Source organism: Columba livia, chromosome 3 (assembly GCF_036013475.1).
Source record: "Columba livia isolate bColLiv1 breed racing homer chromosome 3, bColLiv1.pat.W.v2, whole genome shotgun sequence".
Taxonomy (NCBI): Eukaryota; Metazoa; Chordata; class Aves; order Columbiformes; family Columbidae; genus Columba; species Columba livia.
Window position 1 is genome coordinate 47,050,426 of NC_088604.1, and position 23,119 is coordinate 47,073,544.

The window sequence follows — 23,119 nt, forward strand, 5'->3', positions numbered from 1 at the left end:
TGTTAGAAGTGGGCTATTCAATGCCTGTCCAAAGCTGATATATTTAAACTACAAGAAGTAGAGAACCCTGATATTCACCTTCACGGGGTTTGCTCACCTGGCAGGTAGACAGTAGCATTCATCCACGGGAAGTCATTGTGTGCACGGCCAATGTGTTTCAATATCTAGCAATCTTCCTAGCATAGTCTCAAAACAACAACTTTATTCTTTCAAACAAAAAGTCTGAAAGACAGAAAAATCCCTCTAAATAGCCATAGAAAGCCAGAGTATTTTCATTTATGTATCGTCTGACTAGCTAAGGTTATCTCTGGTCTTAGTAAGAGACTTCATAGGAAAAATATTCCTGCTCCTACTCAAACAATCACCAGACAACAATCCTCTTGTATGAAAATAATATACTTTTAATTTATTTACAAGACTGATCAACTGGATGAAGTGGCTGTACGTCAGATGCAACTGCAAGAGCTTTCATTAGTGACCTATGTCACTGTCCATATGTCTGTATTTTCTTGAGATCAGTTATAAAACATACAATCAAACGAATCATGAAAGGGTTGTAAAGAGTGAGAAAAAAGGAATGTACACAGCAATTAGACAAAAAAAAAACCACAATTAAAAAATCTTTCTATGCCCATTTTCAAAAATGTAATTTTAAAGGTGAAAACTGTTTTTTCACTGTTTCATAGATAATATAAACGGACTGAGTTTTTGACTTAATGTTAACATCTACAGTAAAAGACAGTATGTCTCCAATTTGCATGCTAGCTAGTAACACCTGTCAATTGTTCAAAAGTTTAATACATATCGAATTCTTCTGGGAGCTTCAAAATCACTAAGTGGTGAAACGCGTATGACATTGAGATAAGAAAACGTATTTCTTACCTTCTGGCCAGCCATTCAGAACAACAAATTAAGTAGCTGTTAATAATTTCTGTCATTTTACATCTCCCATAAAAGTGCATGTAAAAAATTTCACAGAGGTGCTAGGTAGCATACAATTACAAGAGAAAGTCTTGGTTTCTGATACATTCAATCTGCCAAATTTATGCACTGAAATGAAAGATAGGATGCAGACATTGTGGTATCAGTTCTTTATCTTTGGTAAAATGTTTTCATTTTATTATAGCCATATTTGCTCTGATATCCATTTTGTGCACAGTCTGCTACTATTTAAACCAACAGGAAACATTTAAATGGATATAAACAGTATCAGTGTATTATTTAGTACATTCATCACTTTCTTCAAACATTCTTTGAGAATGTTGCTAGCATATGGGGAAAATGAACAAACGCTACGATCTATTATGACTTACTCCCGGCCTACCATAATACTTTTACTAGTTCTTGACATCAGAAGAAAACATTTTGTTTTGCTTTTAAAAGAAAGGGATCAATATGACTCTAAGAACAATAAATTCTAAAAATCTGAAGTAAAAATATCAAGTATTTTGTACTTCTTACAAATGCTAAAATAGAAAATTACACTGGAATTGACTTAAAATTTGATACTATGACCCATCTAAGTAAACAACAAAAAAGGACCACAGAGAACATGAACAATTGCTCCAAGGTGTTCCAGCGACAGTCAGGAAGCAATTCCTGTCTTTACTGACTTAAAAATTCATGTCTGACTCTCACTCACACTATCAGTATTAAAAAAAAGAACAAGAGAACTAGTTTTAAAGCAGCACTCTCCAGTGACAAATCACACAGCAAATGCACATTGGGTTCTGGGTGGTCTTTGTTACGCTTGAACATATTAATGATGCAAACTTGACCTTATGAACCTAAGTTATACATATACAGTTATGACTCACAAATAGATACTAATTAGACTAAACCAATTTGGCAAACTGAGAGAGTTCAATATCCTTACACCCGAAATACCCAGATGGTGCTGCATTCACACAAATAATAAGTTACATTACCACAGCTCATACATGGGAACCTCAAAACACTTAATTCCATCACAAACCCAGTCTTTGCACATACTTGTTACATATGCAATTCAATATGAATACTGGAAACCTTTGGAGTCATGATTTTGATAGAGAGTAAGGTCTAGAATTTTTCTAAGTTCTTGTATCAGGTCTTTTTGTTGTTGTCTTTGTTATTTTACAAACGAGTGGCAAGCAGGCAATGGCAAGACATTCCACGGGTATAGGCTTGGATCTGTTCTGCTGGCTTAATTCAGACGAGCCAGTCACGCCAGTGACACTGGACAAAACACAAACAGAACTCACAGGGGCAGGATCAGGCTTGTGGTGTCAATATTTAAAAAAAATAAAATTAAAAAAAACCCAACAAAAATCACATTGTGTCTATGCTCACATCTCAATTATTCAACAATTAATTCTTGGTTTTAGAAATAAAACCTGGGTAACAGTCAAAAAACGCAAATTACACCGTTCTGACCCATTCTTTGACACAGTATTATTATTTTCAGTATCTCAATATCATCAAGAACAAAACAAATGTGAAGCTGCAGTTACTGTAGAAGAAAAGTCTAATGTTCCAATGATTTCCAATGAACATGGCACTTTCAAATTTAAATTAACTTTAAATTTCAAACTCCAAATTAACTAACAAGGCTGTTTCTAAGGGTATAATGAAAAATTGCCCCTGAAGAGCAGAATGACTTAAAAAAAAAATTCTTTACTATTAGAAAGTGATCAAAAAAGAAGATGCAGAAATGGGGAGTGGAGTACTACAGTTTAACCACATGTATTTGCACCGGTGAAAATCACACTCTTAGCGAGCCACTGGTTGCTCTGTCACCGGTGACTGATGGTCTTTGCCCACGTACAGATGTAGTAAAGCCACTTCCCACTGCTGCCGTGCCCACAAGATACAACACACGCATTAAAAGGCAACAACCTCAGTGCCTGACCGTCCTAGATGCTGAGCACCCTCAGCTCCCACCAGGCCCCTCAGTCCAAACCAAAGCATAATCCTGACAATAATTTAGTGGTCAAAGTCTTAGGAATTTAAAGAGTCTGTCACTTTTTTTGCTTTTGTTGCTTTTTTCAGTATATCACACTTTTTTCTGTTAGGACGCCGGCATCTTTCGTCAATGCTGGGTATACATTCATAATGCCACACTTCTTCCATTTTCTCCACGGGGTAAACCGCCTCCACGTAATGACGGATCAGTCTCAGTCTGATAGGATCGAGCTGTTTTTTGTTACAAGCACCTGAATGGTTGTATTGCAGTCTGAGATTTTCCGGAGTAAAGAGTTCAGGGAAGAGTCTTACGAGAAGCCGGGCAGCAAAGTTGCCGACCGACAGGCTCTGCTGAACTATCTCTCTTACCTCCTTATCAGACAGCAAATACAGAGAAGGCACAGGGAAGTCTGGATTAGGAACAACAAGTTCATCGAGTGGTATCTTGCAAAAATCCTTGCTGCTTCTTTCCGGTGGCAGTGGTGGCCCTTCGAATTCTTCTCGAAACCTCTCGGGGTTTATTGCATAGCTGAGAAACTCCCTCCTGTCGGGCCCTGGCACGTGGATTTTCCGCTGCTGTTGGTATGTGCGCCTTTGCTCCGTGTCCCTTCGCCGACACCTCTCATCAAGCTTCCCAACAAACTCCAATGTCCACACTCTGTCATTCTTTGCTCTGGGGTACAGTATCTGCACATAATGTCGAATTAATTTAATTCTAGTGGGGTCGAGCTGTTTCTTGCCTAAAGAGCCACTACAGTTGTATTGCTTCCGTAAGTTCTCATGGGTAAACAGTTCAGGAAACAGGAGAACAAGCAATCGAGAGGCAAAGTTACCTATGGAAAGACTGCTTTCATATATGCTTTTAATCTGTTCTTTGTTCAACAGGTAATCTGGGACAGGGACATCAAAATCGGGAGGGGGAAAGTCAAGTTTGTCAAAGTCTATGGGTACAAGCCAAATTTTTTTTGAGCGTCTGCCAGGTTTTTCATATTCAAAACTATCTTCCACTTTTATGATTGATACATCATCTGGTAGACTAGAAGAATCGTAACAGTCATCTCTCATCTGATCACATTCACTTCCATCCATATATGTATTTTCAAGCTCGTCATTTATGCGCTGAACACATTGCTGCAACCAGGCTTCTTCTTCTTGCACATCTGGAAAATAAATTTCAGTGTACCTACGGATTATTTGAAGCCGATGAGGATCCAGCAGTTGTTTCCCAGAGTCTCCATAGCAGCTATACCTCTCAGCTAATTTTCTGTGGTCGAAGAGTTCCGGAAACAATCTATGTAACAAAAAGACAGAAAATTCCCCTGGCGAAGAAGCTTCATCTAAAAATTCATTGAGATCCTGAGCATCCAGCATGTAATCTGAGGCAATGGCATTACTCCTGTCCAAGGACAAAGCTTCCTCCTGCTCTTTATCCTCCATAAAATGAGAGGATTCAACCTGCTCTGCCTCATAAAAACTGGACGATTGCACATTCTGCTGACTGTTTTCCATTTCCCTTTGAGCCCAAAATCTATTGAAAAAATCATTGACTTGAGGCAAACACTCCACCTGCCACACAGCCGTATTCTTCACAGAAGGGTAACAAACTTCCACATAGTTACGGATAAGCTGCAGATGAAGAGATTCCAGCTTCCTCTTGTTGAGAAAGCCGCACGCGCTGCAGCTTCTGCTGAACTCATCGTCGCTGAAGAGCTCTGGGAAGAGCTGCACCAGCAGCCGGCAAGCCAAGTCTCCGCCTGACGTGCTTTGATCCATGATTTGTTTGAGCTCGGCAGACGTCAGCTGGTACTCCGGGGGAGGTTTGAAGTCTGCGACCGACTCTGTTGGACTGACTTGCTTTTTAATTCTGCTAACCTCCAGAGACAACAGGTCAACTTTGCTGTGAAGCTGAGTCATATTGGTATTGAGGGTGTTAAGCGTGTAAAACATTTTCTGTATCAAAGAATATATATTTGGGTCAGAATCTGCGGTGGCCCCTGTTATGGCAATGGCTGCAGCCGAGTCCCTTTTGCGTTGATCGTTCAAAGTCCGAAGATGCGAGGGGCTGCTGGGGTTGATTTTTTCAAACAACTCGTAGGAAGTGAACTGCTCTGCTCCTGGTGGGTTCTTCTTCTCCGTGATTTTGTGTGAGATGCCATAGAGAGGTTTTTTATAAGACAGAGTGGTTATGTCACTGAAGGATTCTTCTTCACAGAGCCACGTTACATTAGGATTCTTGTTCTTGTTTGGCTGCTCTGCATTTACCTGAGTGGGTGAGCCAGCATCTCTGTTCTTCATGTTTGAAAGCGGGCCCTTTGAATAAATAAATACTGCATTAGTAAGACTGCCTTAAAAATATTAGCTGTAAAATGTGCCCCTTAAGCAGGCATTGTTACATAAATATGAAAAGTCAAATTTTCTCCAGAAAACTTAGTTGTGTTAAATACATCAAATTTAATTAATTCACTAGGAAAAATAAAAATACAGTAAAGTATTATTTAGTTTGTCTTGGTTTTGCTCATGACTTTCTCCATGGGACAGAAATGCAATAATAACCCTCAGTACTCTTTACCCACAGAGCTCTAAATACTCTCCCAAATTAAGTATCAATATGCTTCACCTTGCATATGAGATCTTGGTCTGTGGAGAATTTGGGTGGCAACAAGTCAGCAACAGAGCCAAGAATAGAATCTAGATTTTCTGACTCCTAGTCCTGTGACCTTGCCACTGCCTCCAACAACTACGTTTAACCTTCCAGCACTCTCTTCAGGTTAGCTTTTGAAAATACCATAAAGGCTGTAAGACGCCGAAATCATGCTGCTTCTTTTCTTCCTGATGTGAAAGATTTATATATATATATATTTTAATCTTTATAATGGTGTACAATTCCTAAACAAGTTCTAAGAATAACTGTAATTTTTAAGAAGTATCCTTTTTAAATAATAAAAACTTAAAAACAAAGGGAAAAGTACTTTGCTATTGTCTTTTTAAAAAAGGAAGTGTAACATTTCTTCATTTCTAAAAGACAGAGAAGTTTAGACTCATGGGTTTCTAATTTTCTAAATTATTTATACAAAAAAAAAGTCATGAACTCTTAAGGAATTAATATTCCCAATAACTAACTCTTCCTCATCGCTCAAAATTGGAAGTAAGCATTTTCATCAACTCTTAGCAAATCTGCAAGGCTTGGGCGGATTGAGTTTTTTTGCAAACACAGAGATATTGCAAATAATTGTTAGGAAGTTGAGTAGATGCAACAGAATCAAAATCCAACATACAAAACTAAAACATGGGAAAACACTCACAGATTTTAGAGAAAACTGTACTGAAACATTTTGCTTGGCTTCTTCCACAGAACATTAATTAGATAAAAAACAGAGAATTTGCATTCAAGTACTTAAACAGATCGAACACAGACCTGAGGTCTGAGCTGAAAGCCACAAGGAACTTGAAATTCTAGTGAAGACCCCACTACGTCCTACAGACAGACCTGAATTAAGATTCCTTTTTGAAAAACCAGAATTGTAACACTCATGAAATGAATCTGATCCCTACGTTTACTCACACTTGGCATCTGCTTACTGCAGTGACAAATTTAATCTAATTGCTTTTTATTTCTAATGCAATGTATACTCAAAAGAGGCTCGGAGAGAACAAGCTGGTTTCTACTCCAAGTTTAGAAACAAGCAGACTAAACTGAAGTTGTGTTTCCAAGTTCTGCTCTCATTCACATCATACAACCCTACATATGAGACCTTGTGTTTTCACAACCCAAGCTGTGTGGATGGACAGATGATAAAACAAACGCATAATGCAAAGACAATATATTTCACAGTGCGCAGATTCATAGCCATGGTGGTGCTTAGGACACCTGACTGTCAGGTCTCATTTAGAAGACTGTTCCTCCAGTCCCCCGCACATTAAAGCACACTTACTATGAGGACAATGAGGAACCAGAGTCCTGTTAACGCCACCAGCTACTACAGGGTGACCTACCCCAGCAAGCGGGACAATATACCCTACCTAACTTACCTCTTCGTGACTTGTAAAATACCAGAACACAAGAGACTGACTTGTGAGCAGGCTGTGATGCACATTGTTCCCACTAACTGCAGGCTCCTACACTGGGACTGAAGTCATCACACCCCACCAAGACTTATCAGTGGAGATGCAGCGGTATTTCCAGATGGTAATAGGGCTCTCTCAAATGGACATCACCTGAAAGCAGGTCAGGAAAATCTCCTCTAACAATAAACATAGTTCTGCTCTCCGGTCAGACACTCAGACTGAATTACAAGTTTATTTTACCGTTTTAAATCAAAAGAGCAAAACAAAACTGCAATTTTGGAGAATAAATTTCGTACGGGTACAATGAGACCTGCTACCTAAGCAGCTAGCTCTTCCATTAGCACTTCTGTTTTCAGACAATATTCCAAATGTTGCCTCACAATACAGAGTATGAATTCAGTTCCTTCTCTACTGAATAGCTTGCCACAGGCCACCAGTTGCCTGTCAGTTCTCATCAGAACTCCTGCTGTACCTCTTCCCTAATTAATTACATAACAGAACTTGGCAATGTGGGGGTAACTTCTCTTAACGTACACCACACACACAGAGCCAGGGCAAAGCAGTATTAGAATGTGTATTAAACAGCACAAACGCATTGTCTGAAATATCTTACTGCACTCTGAGCACTGTGCCAGTTTGCACACCCAGCTGTGGCCGCGGTGCTCCGGAGAAGCGCTCAGGCTCAGAGCTGCAGCAGATCCCGGCCGCGATGGCAGCGCAACTTCTGCCCTTTCACTGATGCAGCTCAGTGTCTGGATCTGGCTGCGGGTCACATTTCGTTATCTCCATTTCAGAAACACATAGTGTTTGACTAAGAGAGGACAACACATTTGGGCCTATAGTTAAGGATTTTCTGTTTCTGATGTATTCTTGTTGTCTTTCCTTTTGTTTTTAGTTATCTTGTCTTTATGCAGTTTCCATCTGGGAGCATCGCTATCCACAGCATAAATACATGGCTTTTTGTAAATTCTCCAATTAAAGTTGTATTTAGTATTTTTAATTAGCTTTCTATAACACTGATCCTTAAAAATCAATATATTTCAGGTAATACTACACCCATTTAAGGTGATCAGTTTTAATGTATGGTCAAAAAATAAGCAAAGATAACGTTCCGTGAGACTCAATGTACATAAGATAGTGCTGCTTTTTATATTAGATTTGCACAGCAAGTTTTTATATTATATATATTCTTTGAACATTTTCAAAATGCAGTATTTTGGTAAACATCGACCAATATAAGTAATTGTGAAACAGTCACATAATCTTGGAGTCCCAAGCTAAGTGTTCAAAGTTGTTTAGTTTTTGCTCTGTTCAGTGTCATAGTCTAGCTAATTTATTATCTTTATTATGTTCAGTAAACAAAGTCTAAATATATGTAAGAATACAGAACAGAATATGCTTCCATATCAACAAAGAAGAACAAATATATGAGCAAGAAATATATAAAACTATTCTATCAAACACATGAGAACTTGGAAATGTGTTGCATGTAAATTTTTTAATCTTACAATCTTCTACACTTTTTTTAAAGAAAATTAGGGAAAATTAATTTCTGGTTATGAAATGACAACCAACGTTTTAAAAAAGTGAAATGTCTTCTGACAGAAAGTCATTTAGTAATATAATCACCAGCCCAATAGTACCGTTCTATAAGATAAATAGTGCAGCTCTGCTTATATCATACACGGATGCCTATGTGATGTGTAGTAAAAATATACAAGCACAATATTCTCAAAAACAATTAACATTTTGTCTCCTGTTTAAACATTAATAGTTAACAAAATAATCAACTAAAACAAAATATTTGTACTAGAAAAGTAATTAACTTTTAAAATGTTGTTAGGATTGAGGACTATTTCTGGTTGGTTATTTAACTAAACATGCTGATTCATTGGGGTCAGTCAAGAGTGAATTTTCATCGTTGTTACTGGGTCACTTTCTGATATTGTAAGCCCAAAGCTATAATTCACTTCAAATAAATTTTAAAATGTATTAAAGGCAAACATTAAATTCAATGCAAGCACAGTTCAGAGACTATTATGAAACTCTTTCAAGAATCTGAACATAAGTAAAACAACTGTAAAAAGAAAAAGATAAAGGTAAAGAAAGAAACCATGTAAAAAGACTAAAACCTACCTACCGCAGGCATTCAGGGAAAAAAAAACAGCCCCGAGAAGTCAGAGAGATGACAGTCAAGAAAAAGAAATATGAAGAGCTACGGTTAGAAAGGAGAAATGAAATGCACAAATACAACACGGAATAACTGGCTAGGTAGCAGAACAGCAGAAAAGGATATGTGCATCAGAGTAGGTCATAAACTAAATATAACCCAGGGCTTGAAGTTACTCAAAAGAGGATGAATTTGAATCTAGGTTATTTTAATAAAGTGCTGAGTGTGAAAAAAAGAAGGCCATTACACTGCTCTAGAGGCTGTTAGAAGAGATGTGACTGCCCAACACAGGACATTACTCTTTCGGGAATCTCAAAGAGAACAACAAAAATATAATGTGACTCCTGAAAAAGAGCTGAAAAACCAGAATTTTAGTCTTGAAAAGGGCTGAAGGTGGACAACATCACAACAATTTCCCCATGTGCAGAAGACTTGTCTAGGAACAGATGATCACTGCTCTCCATACTGAAAGGAACGAGGACAAAAAGAAACTTGCTCAGTTTCAGCAAAGATTAATGAAAATCTCTGATTGCTAGAGAGCTGAAACACTCAAACAGGATAATGGAAAAGACTGGGCATCTCCTTCACGGGCTGGACAAACACCTGGATTGTCACAAGTGGGATGCTGCACCAGTTCAGAAGTCATAATACACTCTGCTCTTGATATGCTGAAGTCTTCTGCATCCCTGCATTTTTACCTTTCAAGTAATACACAAATTCATACTTGTTCACTGACATAAAAATCTGTGTCACAGAAGGAAGAATAACAGCCCCGATTCTACCACTGAGAATCCAGCTGAAGGACGGTGTGACACAAGAGGGACTGTAATCAGAGTCATGCTCAGTTAATCCAAATCACTACCTGCTCCTACATTCCCTGACAAAAAACCAGAAATATACTTCACGTGAATGAATTAACCTATAACTGTACTTCATAGATATGATTGCTCCCACATTATCTGAAGAAATACCTGGACAAGCAATGTGTGCAAACTGGGTAAGATTAGCCATACTTGCCTTGAACTCATTACTAATGCAAGTCTAGTTAAATGACTTGCATTTTGTCTATAGTAGCAATGAATTTAGCCTACGAAAAACAAACAGAAAAACCACACAGTCACGTATAGAGAAGTCACCTCTTGTGTAAAGCGTCTTTTCTTCACACCGGGTAAGACATCTTGCTGGCTCCCTGAACCATCACAACCAAGTGAGGTCTGTTTCCGCTTGTTGGAATCCTGTAGGCAAGTAACTGCGCCATCCAGTGAGTGTTTCTCAGCAGATCTGGATGTTACCGAGCAGTCTAGAGCTTCATCTTCATTTTCTGTTTCTACTTTCACAACATTTTTTTTAGGAATTTTTACTGGAAAAAGAGAAGGTTTAGAAAGATAAAGCACTCTCTCCAGAAAACCATGACACCCTTAATATAATCTTTTGTTGTTTGTTTCTTTTTATGAATAAAGAAACTTGAAGAACGTGTCTTGAAGTACATAATCATTTATGACTTATAGGATATGTGTATGCTGAGGCCACCCCAAAGTCAAGCTTCTTTTATGCTAGGAACCATTCAGTCATTCACTAAATGACAGTTTCTTCCCCAAAGAAGTCTGAAGTATAAACAAATAAAGTTGCAGTAGGAAGATTTTTTCAAAGGGGAAGAAGGATGTAGAGCAGAAAATACGAGTAACAAAGATAATGGTGTGTTTTAGATAGCTTTTTAAAAAACATTAATGTAATTTGTCTTGATCCAAGTGCATTCTTTATCAGATTACAAAGGCTTTCATTCAACAAGTATTTTTGCCTGATCATGAATTACATAAAGTATAATATTTTACCTTCATCATCATCAGTGATTTCAGCTGAATTCATCTTCTATTTCACTAGAGAATAAAACAAAAATACAAAAGTAAGTATCTGCATCTTCTGGAATCAGGAAATACCTACATCTGTTTTCCTAATTACTTTCAATCTAGAGCCATTGGGCATTAACAGCCTATGGATAATTTCCAATCTGTACATTTGTAGAACCTAGCTATTTCCAATAAATTTCATGGCCATCTATAGACCTGTCAACAGAGAAACTATACTGCAGACAACATATGACAGCTAGGAATGTATTTAAAACTGTGTGTCTTTTTCTGGGATGGAGAAAAGTAGAAGTAATTTTAACCTTGTCTAAAAGGCATCTTGGCAATATCTAAATGGAAGCTAACTGCATTAAGCTCTCCATCCTGTAGCAAGTCACTATTTCTTACTGCAGTCAAATGTTTTTATATTGTCATTGTGGGTGATCCAAAGTCATCACAGAAGGAAAACTCATTATAAACTGGAATATACATGCTGGAATAAGTTTTCATCTAAAAATCTTTGATCTTTTGATATGGATCACATCAATTCAAGCAGAGCAATCTGTAGATCTACAGTAACTACTTTTTTTCTGTCAGCCTCTAAATAATGTAAGAATGTTTTTCATAAGGAAAAACAAATACATGTATTATTCCAGCATGATTTTAGCATTACTTCTCACATGAAAGACTCAATTGTGTTTCTGTTTCCTTGAAAACAAATTCTGCATGTTGCTTGGGGGCAAACATCAATCTGTGGACATGTTCCTAAAAGACATTCCAAATCTTTTGGAGATCTACAAAGCAAGCAACATAATCAGATCTCACTGACCATTACAGGGCACACAGCTGCAAACCGACACTCTCAACTAGTGATCGGTAAACTGTCACATACCACTCATGTTCATCTACACACAGCACCATGTTTCCTTGGCCCCAGAATATTATTACTTCACATTTTTCACAGTTACATTCTCCTTCCAAATAGGTTTTTTTTCAACTGTTCCTGCCTGCCCTTTAGCCAAGGTCTGAAAACAAGGCAGGCTTCTCTCTGGCTAGAGCAAGTGAATAAAGCTACCAGTCAATCAAAAGTGTACACACAGCCCAGGAGTGGGAATTGTAATGAAATTTAGAAGAGAGACAAGGAGAGAAAGAGAGAGATAAATCTGGTTTGGAGTGAAAAAAAATGTCTCCACTTTACTTTCGAATACTGTTCAATATTTTTTTTTTCTTTAATCCCAAAATATTGTTAAAAATCTCTGCAAATACTCAAATACTGTGTAGTTACAAATTTTTCTTTGTCAGTAACTGCCAGTGGTTAACGGTAAGTATGAGGTCCCATCAAGGGCAAGATTTAGTATGATTGCACTGCAACAGGTAGCACACACACCCACACCAAAGATACATGGGGTTATAACTTATATCAGCTCATACTGGGTCACTCTAGAAGACGAAATATCCTCTGATGTGCTGATCTTCAACATGACCCCTATATACAGCCTTATAAAGGACATCCTTAAGATGATTACATGAGATTGTCTTCATCATCACGTTATCAGAAAAAGTCTCTCTCAATTGGATGCAGAGCGACTACAAAACCCTTAGATATCTACTCCTTCTACCCACCATAAGCCTCAATTTCAGGACTTGTATTTATTAACTGATCCACGTATAAATGATGCCAGCCTATAGCCACTGAACTTCAACTTCTGCAAACTCTGTAGAGGCATAATAGCATGAAACGTCAGTGGCCCACACCAGCTTCTAAACCACCTGATAGGCACTGATGAGGGTTGATATCCAGTCTTCTAACCCAACATTATACATTAATTTAGACACAGCCACTATAGCTCTTTATGAAAAATCCTAAGACAGTGTGCTTTGTACAGCACCATCAAAAAGCTACGTTGGACCTCAAGAAAAGCAAATAGGACTAAAGGTTTGTATTTTGCCCTTATATCCCAGATACATTGACACTCCATTTCTAGATCTTTCTTATACTTTTCCATACTGCACTAGGCTTAGCTCTGAGGGATGCACGACAAGACCAACATGTATCAGTGCTCAAGAGGTGTGGCAGAGTCTTTTTGTGAGGGCCTGAGGTGACAGTAAACAAATTAGCTAATAGCACTACAGGACATTATTCAGTGGAAATCAAAATGGTTTTCCAGATAATCCCAGACTGCTCTATTAGAGCAAAACACTAAAAGATTGTCAACAGTTAGAAGGGAGGATTTCGAGCCCCATAGTCCCACCTGCTCCCTCAGCCAAGCACGGGTGCCTATCTTAACCTTCAGTGAGTTGGTCCAGCTTAATGAACTGACAGAAAACAGTTCACTTGTTCCTTTGCTGGGTTACTTTTCTTCTGACTCACAGAGGTAAATGGTAAGGCAAGTAATCAGGCCCAGCTCCAGAGCATGCACAAGATTTGGGACAGAAAGGAGGAATTAAAACGTCTCTTATACCAGCAAGCCACTGGCTTGATTCAGCCATTTCACAAAACTTCACTTATCTATTTACACCACCATCTTGCTTCAAATTTGGGTTGCAATGGACTCACAAGTGAGTAGCGAAGGGACACAGAGATATCAACAGAGCAATTGTATCATTGCATCCATAAAAACCGAGGTCCTATGGGAAGGGGGGAGGCCAGCATACAAGCATGTGCATGTCCATGCATGCACACCTGTCTGTGTAAGGTTAACAACAATTTTGTTGATTGTTTAAAGTCTGTTAAAGATAAAACATTTCAGATTATCTAAAGTACTGCTTTCAGTGAATCAGTACTTAATAATTATTGCCTGTAGAAGAGGCAGCAATGCCAAAACCTGTTTTGAGGTAGCATTCTGCCCCAGACTGTGAGAATAGACAAAGCTGCAGAAAAAAAAAAAAAGACCCCAAAAAACTTGGGACAAAACAATGCAAAAAGCAATCCAGTAAAGCAAACACCTGACAGTTGTTCCTTGTCGAGTATACAAACGTATTTCTTTCTTACCTTATATGTCTTTTTTTCAAAGAGAATACTGACTAATACTGACGCACTGCTATCTACAGGACAGAAGAGGTGGGAAGAGGTGAACACCCTGTGCTGAAGCTGGAAGACCAGGTATGTAGCCATGACTGGGAGAGGAACCAGCCTTGGCAGCTTTACCTTGCTGAGATACATACAGATGCTACATCACATCTTACTTTCTGGTGAAAAGAGGATCCAGAAGGAGGATTCCAAAACATACCAAACACCTATAACAGCAGCTACACCAACAGACAGATCCTGATCCTAATGAGATTGATTTGCACCGTAGTCTAAACACCCGTATCTCTAAATTTTATCTGAAACATCTTGTATTTCCATCTGAACTGGCAAAAAAAAAATCTTGCTCTACAAAATACGAACATCAACCTTAAACTTCATGTTTTAGGACTTTTCCTGTAAACATTTTAATTTGTAAACCAAGTTATTTTAGAAGCATTTTCTCTTTCTTTGGTTTCTATCTTATATGTGTGAACAGTGCAGAAACATCTAACAGGCATACAATAGGCAAAGTAACATTGTTTCTCTATGCTTATGCTAAAGCACGGGTAAAAAACTCAGAACACATAACTCTTATAACCCTGATTATAGATCCTACACCCCTGAACATAAGAAATTAAGCTAATACTCTCACTTTTTCTACAAAAGAGACTGCTTTTGATTAATGGCAGTCTGCTGCTAGTACAGTTATTAGCTAAACCTGTCTAATGTAGCATAGTCAAGAAGATGTGCAGCACTTGGACAAATTCCACTATCAAGGAATAAGAGGTAAGTAGACCCCATCCTCACAAAGCAAACAATAAATCATTAGGGTTTAGTGCCTACATTTCATCTATTGAGAATGGCCTTTCTCAAAATAGCACGTAGTTTATCATTTCTACGTAATCCATGTCTTAAAATAAACACCTTGCTGGTGTATCAGTATATACTCACCTTCCCATCTAAACTGCCTTGATAGCTACTAGTGCTGGTACTGTACAGGTACCTGTGCTCAGCCACTGCTGGGTGCCACGCAGCGGAGCCTGGGGATGCCAGCACTCACCTGGGAAGACACAAACATTCTTTTTGGCTCAGTTCTCCAGACATCCTAACACTTGAAACAGTTAAAAAATTAAAGTCAAAAAGTGCAGTTTTCTTCAAGTGATGAAAGCTTTTTTCTTCCAAGATAAGTAAATGAAAATACCTAGATTTGCAATCATGCGAACAACAATACTACTCTTTTAAAACTAATGTATGATGAGCCTCTTTGCACAGAATGGATGTGATATATACCATTGCATCCTCCTGTTTCAACTTAAGCTACCTCTAATTAACCAAATATGCATTATAGTCTAACTCTACACAACAAACTAAGTGTGTTTGGTTAGTGACCTTGAGATTTGCAGCAAGACCTAGAAATCCCACTCAGCCACCAGCAAAATTTGTAGGTGGTTACAGATTGTAGATACCAAGTTTCTGGTGGACCACACACACAAAACCTTTTGAGCCCTGCTGGGAGTACTATACTAGGAACTCCCCTGAATCTGGCCTACTGGCTAAGGTTCAACATCCATTTTCAGAACATGCTCAGTACTGTGGGACTCTCATAGAGGACAGTCATAACTAAGTGTAGGGTATTTCACTTACGGGTGGCACAATGCTTAAAAAGGTATTTAGAAGCCAGTAAACCTGGTGGGTTGTTTTTGTTTTGTTTTGCTTTTACTTTCCCGTTCTTGATTTTGCACCACAGACAAGAACCCAGGTCTCCAAGTCCTAGAAGATTTATGGCACAGGAGTGGTGGGCCAGGGCACAAGGGGGCAGGGAAAGACGCGGGGGGGTTGGGTCCCAGCACACCTTGGCTGTCACTATTGGCCAAATCCGCTTCCCACAGATCCTTCTCTCTCTTCTCATCGGATTAGACAGGGCGACAGCTCAATGAAAGGACTTAACACTCCCTACACTTCTCCTGCTATCACTTAAGACACATGCTTCTATTCAAAAGACTTACCAGGATATAATACTTAATTGCACTGCTTTGGTAACAACAGTCAACATGGAAATGGTGTGACCAGCGGCTAACAGGGAAGTTCAGTGCACGGTGCAACACCGCGAGTTCCAAAGCATGGAAGAATACCTTAAAAATCAGGGTTCAAAATGTTTCTCTGTGCATTTGGTGCTAACTTCCCTCCTGATGTTGCTTTTGCAAATAGAACAAAAAATGTTATACACTTATCAAAAATGTGCCTACCTGAAACACTCACCAAAGCCTTAAGGACTTAAAGCACTTACGTACAGAAGATTTTATGAGTAAGGGAGCAAACTGCAAATCATACTCTAAACACATTTCAGTCTCTTATCATCTAGTATATTTACCACATAACAATTACCCATGTGTTGGCCTTGGAGGATACCTTCCCTGTTTTATGATTGTGACCATTGTAAAAACACAGCACAAAGAGAAAAGATCTTGCTGATAATGTAAGATCAAGGTAGTTCTCTGCCTTTACAATCATTCTTAAAGAAAGTCTGATTGATCACTTTCAAGTTCTGTCTTAATAAATAAATAAAGTCCACTAGTCCACATGCTGTATGTGGAAAGCAATTCTGATTTCATAACATGTTAATTATAACTACAAATGTAAATTAACCATTACCTTAACTAATATACTCTGATATAATAAGCATGCCTGTTGCTGGTTTCATAAAATTTGCTATTTATAATTTAAATGCTTGCATAACACTGTCCTGTTCAGTTCATTTATGCATGGTAAATGTGTAGATGCTGCTTCTTGAATGCACACCATCCCACTAAATATTTTAGCATCTTCATGTAGGTTGGAAGGAATGTCTCTAATTCCCCATTATTGACTATAAGAACGTTATTAAAAATACAGGGGTTTAGACATTGTATACTATCAGTTGTTTATTCATTTTAAAGCCTCATGGTGGTATATTGCTTCATATATAAAACTCAGAAGCTTCAAAGAAAATGATTCTACTTAAGTGTAATTTTTTTCTGAAGAGGTGGATTGTTCTTTACATTTTGGTCAAAAGTTTAGATACACATGTCTGCTAGTAACATTAAGTATGTGTTTAGTAGCCTATGTGGAATAAGCTGCTCAATTTCTTTGCTTTCAGCATGCAGTGAAAGACATAACACTCTTCTTAAGGCACAAGGAACTTAGTAAATTAATGATGGGAATACCAAAAAAGCTGATATTCTAAGGAGGTAACACTGGCTATATTTTACAAGATCTATATACTGAACGGCTGTTTACCAGCCGAAAGTAGCATCTCCTCTTACACATGCCTTCCTGTAACAGGACTGTATCACAAAACTGCAATGGTATTACACTATGTAATTAGAGTGCAGTTTACCCAGAGCCAACCAAAAACTATTGTAAATATATCCATCCTCAGCAAGGGACAGTGATTAATCAATACAATAGTCAGACGCTCCCCGGGCAGTCAAGTGTCTGAGGTCCTGTTCCCTGCCTCTGGGTCTCTGCCTGTATTTCATACAAAACAGACACCAGATAAAACACATAAAGTGACCGATGTTCCCCAGGAAGCCCACAGTCTGGGAAGCTCCTGTGGGCAGGTGCAAGCAACCCTGTCCCGTGCAACAGGTGAGCGGAGGGGCTGCTGTGACAGCATGAAACACTGTCCCTCCTTATGTTTTAAAAGAACAATTCCTGCACAAAGCGATAATGTGAGCAAGCACCTGTTCTCAACACGCAGCCCTGCAACCCCAGGAGGAGACGGGACAAAAGGCATGTGCCTCTGCCCAGGCTGCCCAGAGCAGCTTGGGGTGCATGTGGCCTTCCAGGCTGTCCTCTGTCCTGCTGGGTGCAGAAGCAAACCCAGACAACTGGAGTTCTGGGCTCTGCTTCAGGACCCAAGTAATCTGCATCTTTTACTTCCTGGCTGTAGCACTGGGTTCAGTAATTTCAATATTGCAATTATCCTCAGGGTACATTTGATTCCACTGACTTGTAAAAAACAATGCAACTCAAATTCAGTTCAACCAAATTACCAAAACTGAGCTGTAAAATCTATCTCTTAGAGGTAACGTTTGCCTTCTGTTCAGTTCTGGAGGCAAGTGATTGACTGTAAATATTAGATTTTTGACAAGGCCTTCTCAAAAAACCAAAAACAATGCATTTTTTTTCTGGACTTTCTACATTTTCATTCTTTTTATTTTCTATTTCTACTTCTTATTTCTTCTATTGCTGAAAATCTCATCAGCACACTCATTGGTATGATGTTCAGAAAAAGCAAGTAACTAGAAAGGGTCACTGTCAGTACTAATGTTATAAATGACACCTAAGACACAACATACAGAAACTGGGGAGGCAGAGGGAAACCTGTATTGTTTGGTTTATACAGCTGACTGTACAGTGTATATATTTAGTCAGGTTTCCTTACAACTTGTAACTTTTCTGAGCAAAAATTTTGAAAAGGCTTGAGATGTTTCTTAGAGAAGGTACTAGGTTGAAGAAGTCTGATACCCAAAACCACCTTAACTTAAAAAAACAACCCAAAAAACAAAACCACACAGATAACTGATTTCAAATTGACTACTGTGAAATGAGAATGTTGCCTCAGTTAACTGAACAACGAGCACAATGCAAACAGACAACATAAAGAATACTAAAATAGATGCTTTATATTCTAATAATTTTGAGATAGTAGGGTGCTGCTAGTGACCTAGGAGTAGAGTTTTTGACTAAAATTTATTCTTGATATCCCGTACTGACACCTGAAATATTCAATACCTCAGAAAACAGTATTCTAATATTACAATCATGTTCTGACTATAAATACATATGTAACAAGTTCTAGAACTAAGAAAAAATATTTTTACAAGAACCAGTAGATGTTGTTGGAAGCATTACCCTTATGGACAATAAAACCCCTATACTTAACATAGTTTGAAAACCTCCTCTGCTGCCCTGTGGAGGAGGACAGGAAGCCTCAAGTCTCCACTGAAGCCAGTCTGCAACGAGTGCATTTTGCCAACAGGACATACAGGGCATTTCTCAATTTGGGTCTTTATTTCATTTCACTTACATCTGCAGCTTAAACTAAAACAAAATCCCAAAATCACCTTTTCCTGTTTACTCACAAGTTTCCTCCATCTGTCCCCCATACTTTATCAAATGCCACTTCAATCTTGCAGTGGTCAGCAAAATACTAACCTAGTTTATTTCCAGCATTAACACATCAATTTGGTTTTGCTTCAATTAGGTATCTACTAGAAACATTTTGTTTTCCTCAGTGCTCCAATCACTCTTTGCTTTTATTTAAAAATACTGTTCCACCTGAACTTCGTACGATTTAAAATCTCCTCCAAACTGCAATCAACTCTTCTTTTTTTATCCCCTGGACTTAGCTAAGCTAGGAAAATATTTAGCAAAGATAAAAAGTGCCATTGATCCGGTGTTGAGTTTAACAGAAGATGAAAGGAAAATGTAGGAACATACATCGCCAACTATTTGTTTTATTAGAGATAATAATTCACATAAATTCATAAACTGATGCTTAGGCATCAGCCAGAAGCAGGGAAAGGGTTTTTTTCCTTCCCTGTTTAAACGTCTCTGCCCCAGGGGTCGGGCATACGCTGTTTTTTAAAGGTGGCAGCAACAAACTCTACCCGCACCTCACTCCAAAAAGCTCTGGGACTGCGTCAACGCTATGTGGAAGCCGTCACATGGCCGCTGGCCTGCCGCCGGCTCGCATTCTGCTGGTTCAGAGTTTGTTCCCTTCTATTTACAAAAGCCTGTGTGGACATACCGCAGGGGCAAGTAGGGTAGAGGCAGCGGGCGGCCGGGGCACGGTTCCCCGCGATGGCCTTCTCCGGCGCCCTCGGCTCGTGACCCGCCGAGCACCGACGTGAATCACCGCGGAGCCACCCGCCCGAAGCCCTCGCCCCCGATTTTGCCGAGCGGGGCCCTGACCCCAGCGCTCGCCCTCACGGGGTGCGCGGCCCCGCGCTGCACCACGGGCTCCCGCGCTGCACCACGGGCTCCCGCGCAGCCGGCGCGCCGCGCCCCGGAGGGCACGGGCGAGCGGCCGATAGCGGGAGGGAGCAGCTGCCAGCCACGCCGCTCGCCCCCCGGCACCGCCGGGGCTCCCCGCCGAGAGGCGGTGGCGGCCGCCACGTGGGAGCGGCGAGGCCCCGCCTGGAGGCGGGGGCTGCGGTGAGGACGCCCCGCGCGCCCCGCACGCGGCGGCTGGGGCCGCTTCCGCGGTCAGACCCACGAGCCCGAGGCGGCGGCGGCGGCGGTTGGTGCTTCCGGTCCGAACCCTGCCCGGGCGGATCTATGTGGCCGGCGCGCGGGGAGGAGGGGAGGGGGAGGGGAGGCGGAGAGGCTGGAGGTGGCGGCGGCGTGACCGTTCCACTCGTCCCTCGCCTCCTCCTCCCCCCGCCCCGCAGATGGAGGCACCCGGGCCGGGCGCGCGCGCCCTGGCGCACTCCGCGCCGCAGCACTATAGCAACGTTCCAAGCAACGAACAAAGAGCCCCCCGCCCCCGGCAGCTCGCGCCCCGCGGCGGGAGAGAGCAGCGCGGGGCCCCGCGCCGCCGCTGGGGGAGGGGCCGGCCCCGCGCCTCCCGCTCCCCCGCTCGCTCGCTCCTCGGCGCGGCCCCCTCCCCGTTCCTCCCCTACCCGCCGGGGCGGCGCTCCCCGCCGAGGGCTGCGCGGAGCGGCGCCCCTCCCGTCGCCCGGCCGGCGAGCGGCGGCAGCGGGACTTACCTCAGCTCCACGCGTGGGGCACGAGAGCCCCGGGACGGCGCGGGCGGCTGCAGCGGCCGCCGCTGGTGCCCGCGTTTCCCCCCGGCTCTTTGTGTGCGAGGGTCCGCGCGCTGCGCTCTCGCGTGACGTGACGGGACCGTGTGTCATTTCCGCACAAGGACACTGAGCCCCGAGCCGCCGCGGCCAGCGCCACCCGCCGCCCCGGGCCAGGGGCAGAGGCAGGAGGGGAGGGGGGAGGAGCAGGCCGCTCTCCCCCCTCCCCCTCCTCCCCACCCCCCGCCCTCCCCGGCGCTGCCACAGGGAACGCGCGGTTCCCACTGGAGACCCCGCGATCCCCCGCCCCCGCCGCGCGCGCCCCGCCGCCCACTCGGCGCCGCGCGGGCAGCCCCGCCACCGGGGGCCGGCCGACACCCCGTCCCCCAGCGCCCGCGGGCGGCGCGGCGGGCACGGCGCACGTGGGCCACAGCTCGGGGACACGACCGGGCGGGACGGGGACCGCGACGGGCACCGCGATGGGGCGCGCTCGCCGCAGGCGACCGCCGCGTGGAAGCGCGCCCCTGGCCTTGCGGGGCCGGGTGGCTCCGCGTGACGCGGTCTCGCGTGGCCGCGGCACCCGCACCCAGGCGCCGCGGCGAGAGGAGCCCGCAGCGGGCCGCGCACGTGCACGCGGGGAGCCGGTGGGGGCGCATGTGCGCGTGCGCTGCCTGCCCTGGGAGCCGGGCAGGGGGCGCGGGGGGGCCGGTGCCCGCGCGTGGCCACGGCGGGTGGCGGCTGGGCATGTGGCCGCGCGCGCTGGCCGTTACCCTCCCGCCCCCGCGGCCTGAGGGAGACGGCTGCCGCCCACAGACCCACTCGCGTTTCGCCGCCCCTCGGGCCGCCCCACCGCCCCGTGGCGGGGTGGGGGTGAGCCGGGTCATGCCCAGCAAACGGCGGGCTCCGGGCGGGCGGAGGGGCTGCTCTGCAGCTCCCACGCCCGCGGCCGTCGCTGGCTGTGGAGCCTGTTAGTAAATCCCCGCGGCGTAATGCCCGTGAGTCAGGCGGGACTGCCACACGGGTGGTGCGTGAGGGAAAGCCAGGGCAGCCGCACACCGATGGGCTGTGAGAGCGCCGAGCGGCCCCTGCGCGGCCGCCAGCCCGGGCCGGCAGGCTTCCCTCGGAGCTGTGGCACTGCCGGCGGCGCCGCGGCAGGCTAGCGGCACCCGTGGAAGTGGCGCCTGCCTTTCTGCAAGGTTAGCGTGGATTTTCTCACTAAGTAGGAAAGGCTGGTGTTTGGTGCCATTTTTAGGCTTAAGCCTATAGTGTAAAAAAAAAGATAAATCATTGAGTTAGTTTAATTCACATCCAAGCTTCAAGACTTTATGCTCTTTTTTCGGCACCGTTTTAACAAGACAGCTTCCGTCCTTCACGTTTGGGGGGCGGATGGCAGCAATGATTTATAAAACAGAGATCGCATTCTTTTTTAATTTAGTATCCTTGTAGATTTTATCTTTCTTGAATTTGACAGGAGCACATAAGACATTACATTAGTCTGGCAAATCATACGTGCCCTTTCTACTAACAGCTTGCAGGAGAACAAACTGTTTCCCAAAGATGAAAAAAAAAAAGTAAATGTGGGAGAGGGAAGTCCAGTTTTGTAACCTATGACCAGTTATGGCAGTAATATTTTTTGGCTGTGTATAACGACTCTGAAATTAGCAACATATCAAACTTGACAGCTTTTCCTGAAATATTTTTCTTACACAATTCAGCTGATGCTGCCATTCCTGTTGAATGGATTAATTTTGCCTTTTAATAAAAGCATACAGCCAAGTGCTCTAATTATATTGTAATTGTTTCACATTTTCCAGAGTGAAAAGAGTTAAGTCTAAAGGTGTTCATAAAAGGTGTTTACTATAAAATAAACAGATTAGGATGGATCCCGCCATGAAAGGTGATGGATTCCAGCATGGACATTATCAACTAGAAGTAGCAAGGCAAGTACACACCAGGCAAGTGACAAGTAAATGTGCGAGTAGAACACATTAACTCTGAGCACTGCTGTGAATTTAACAGATATATGTATATTTTGATTTTATTTATTTATTTATTTGGAAAGCGAATATAGCAACATCCAAGTCAAATAAGAAATAACTGTCTGGAATAAAATCTCAGATAAATCTTCTGCCCCATAAATAACTCATCACTTTCCTAGATACTTCCTATTTCCTTAGAACTGAAAAAATACAAAGAGTGGCTCTTAAAATAAAAAATTGTCACCGCTTCACGTTTTTGGTGCTTCCTTTAGAAGCAGTTCTCTAAAATTTAATTCTCTCACTTATGTCGCTGTTCTAAA

The 23,119-nt window shown here is 42.2% G+C and overlaps 1 protein-coding gene across 5 annotated transcripts; it reads right to left on the minus strand.

The window, feature by feature from the left end:
- Positions 1 to 380: 380 nt before the first annotated feature.
- On the minus strand, positions 381 to 22,322 carry BEND3 (BEN domain containing 3). 5 transcript variants are annotated; one of them, XM_065056631.1, is made up of 5 exons: positions 20,788 to 22,318; positions 14,984 to 15,092; positions 11,011 to 11,055; positions 10,315 to 10,538; positions 381 to 5,253 (listed from the first exon to the last, which is right to left on the minus strand). In XM_065056631.1, exons 3-5 carry the CDS (start codon positions 11,042 to 11,044, stop codon positions 2,980 to 2,982), a joined length of 2,532 nt encoding a protein of 843 aa, XP_064912703.1. In that variant the 5' UTR covers positions 11,045 to 11,055; positions 14,984 to 15,092; positions 20,788 to 22,318; the 3' UTR covers positions 381 to 2,979. The 5 variants fall into 5 exon arrangements, with proteins under 5 accessions (XP_064912703.1, XP_021152935.1, XP_064912705.1 ...); XM_021297260.2 differs by lacking the exon at positions 20,788 to 22,318 and adding an exon at positions 19,827 to 20,745; XM_065056633.1 differs by lacking the exon at positions 14,984 to 15,092.
- Between the last annotated feature and the right edge of the window lie 797 nt (positions 22,323 to 23,119).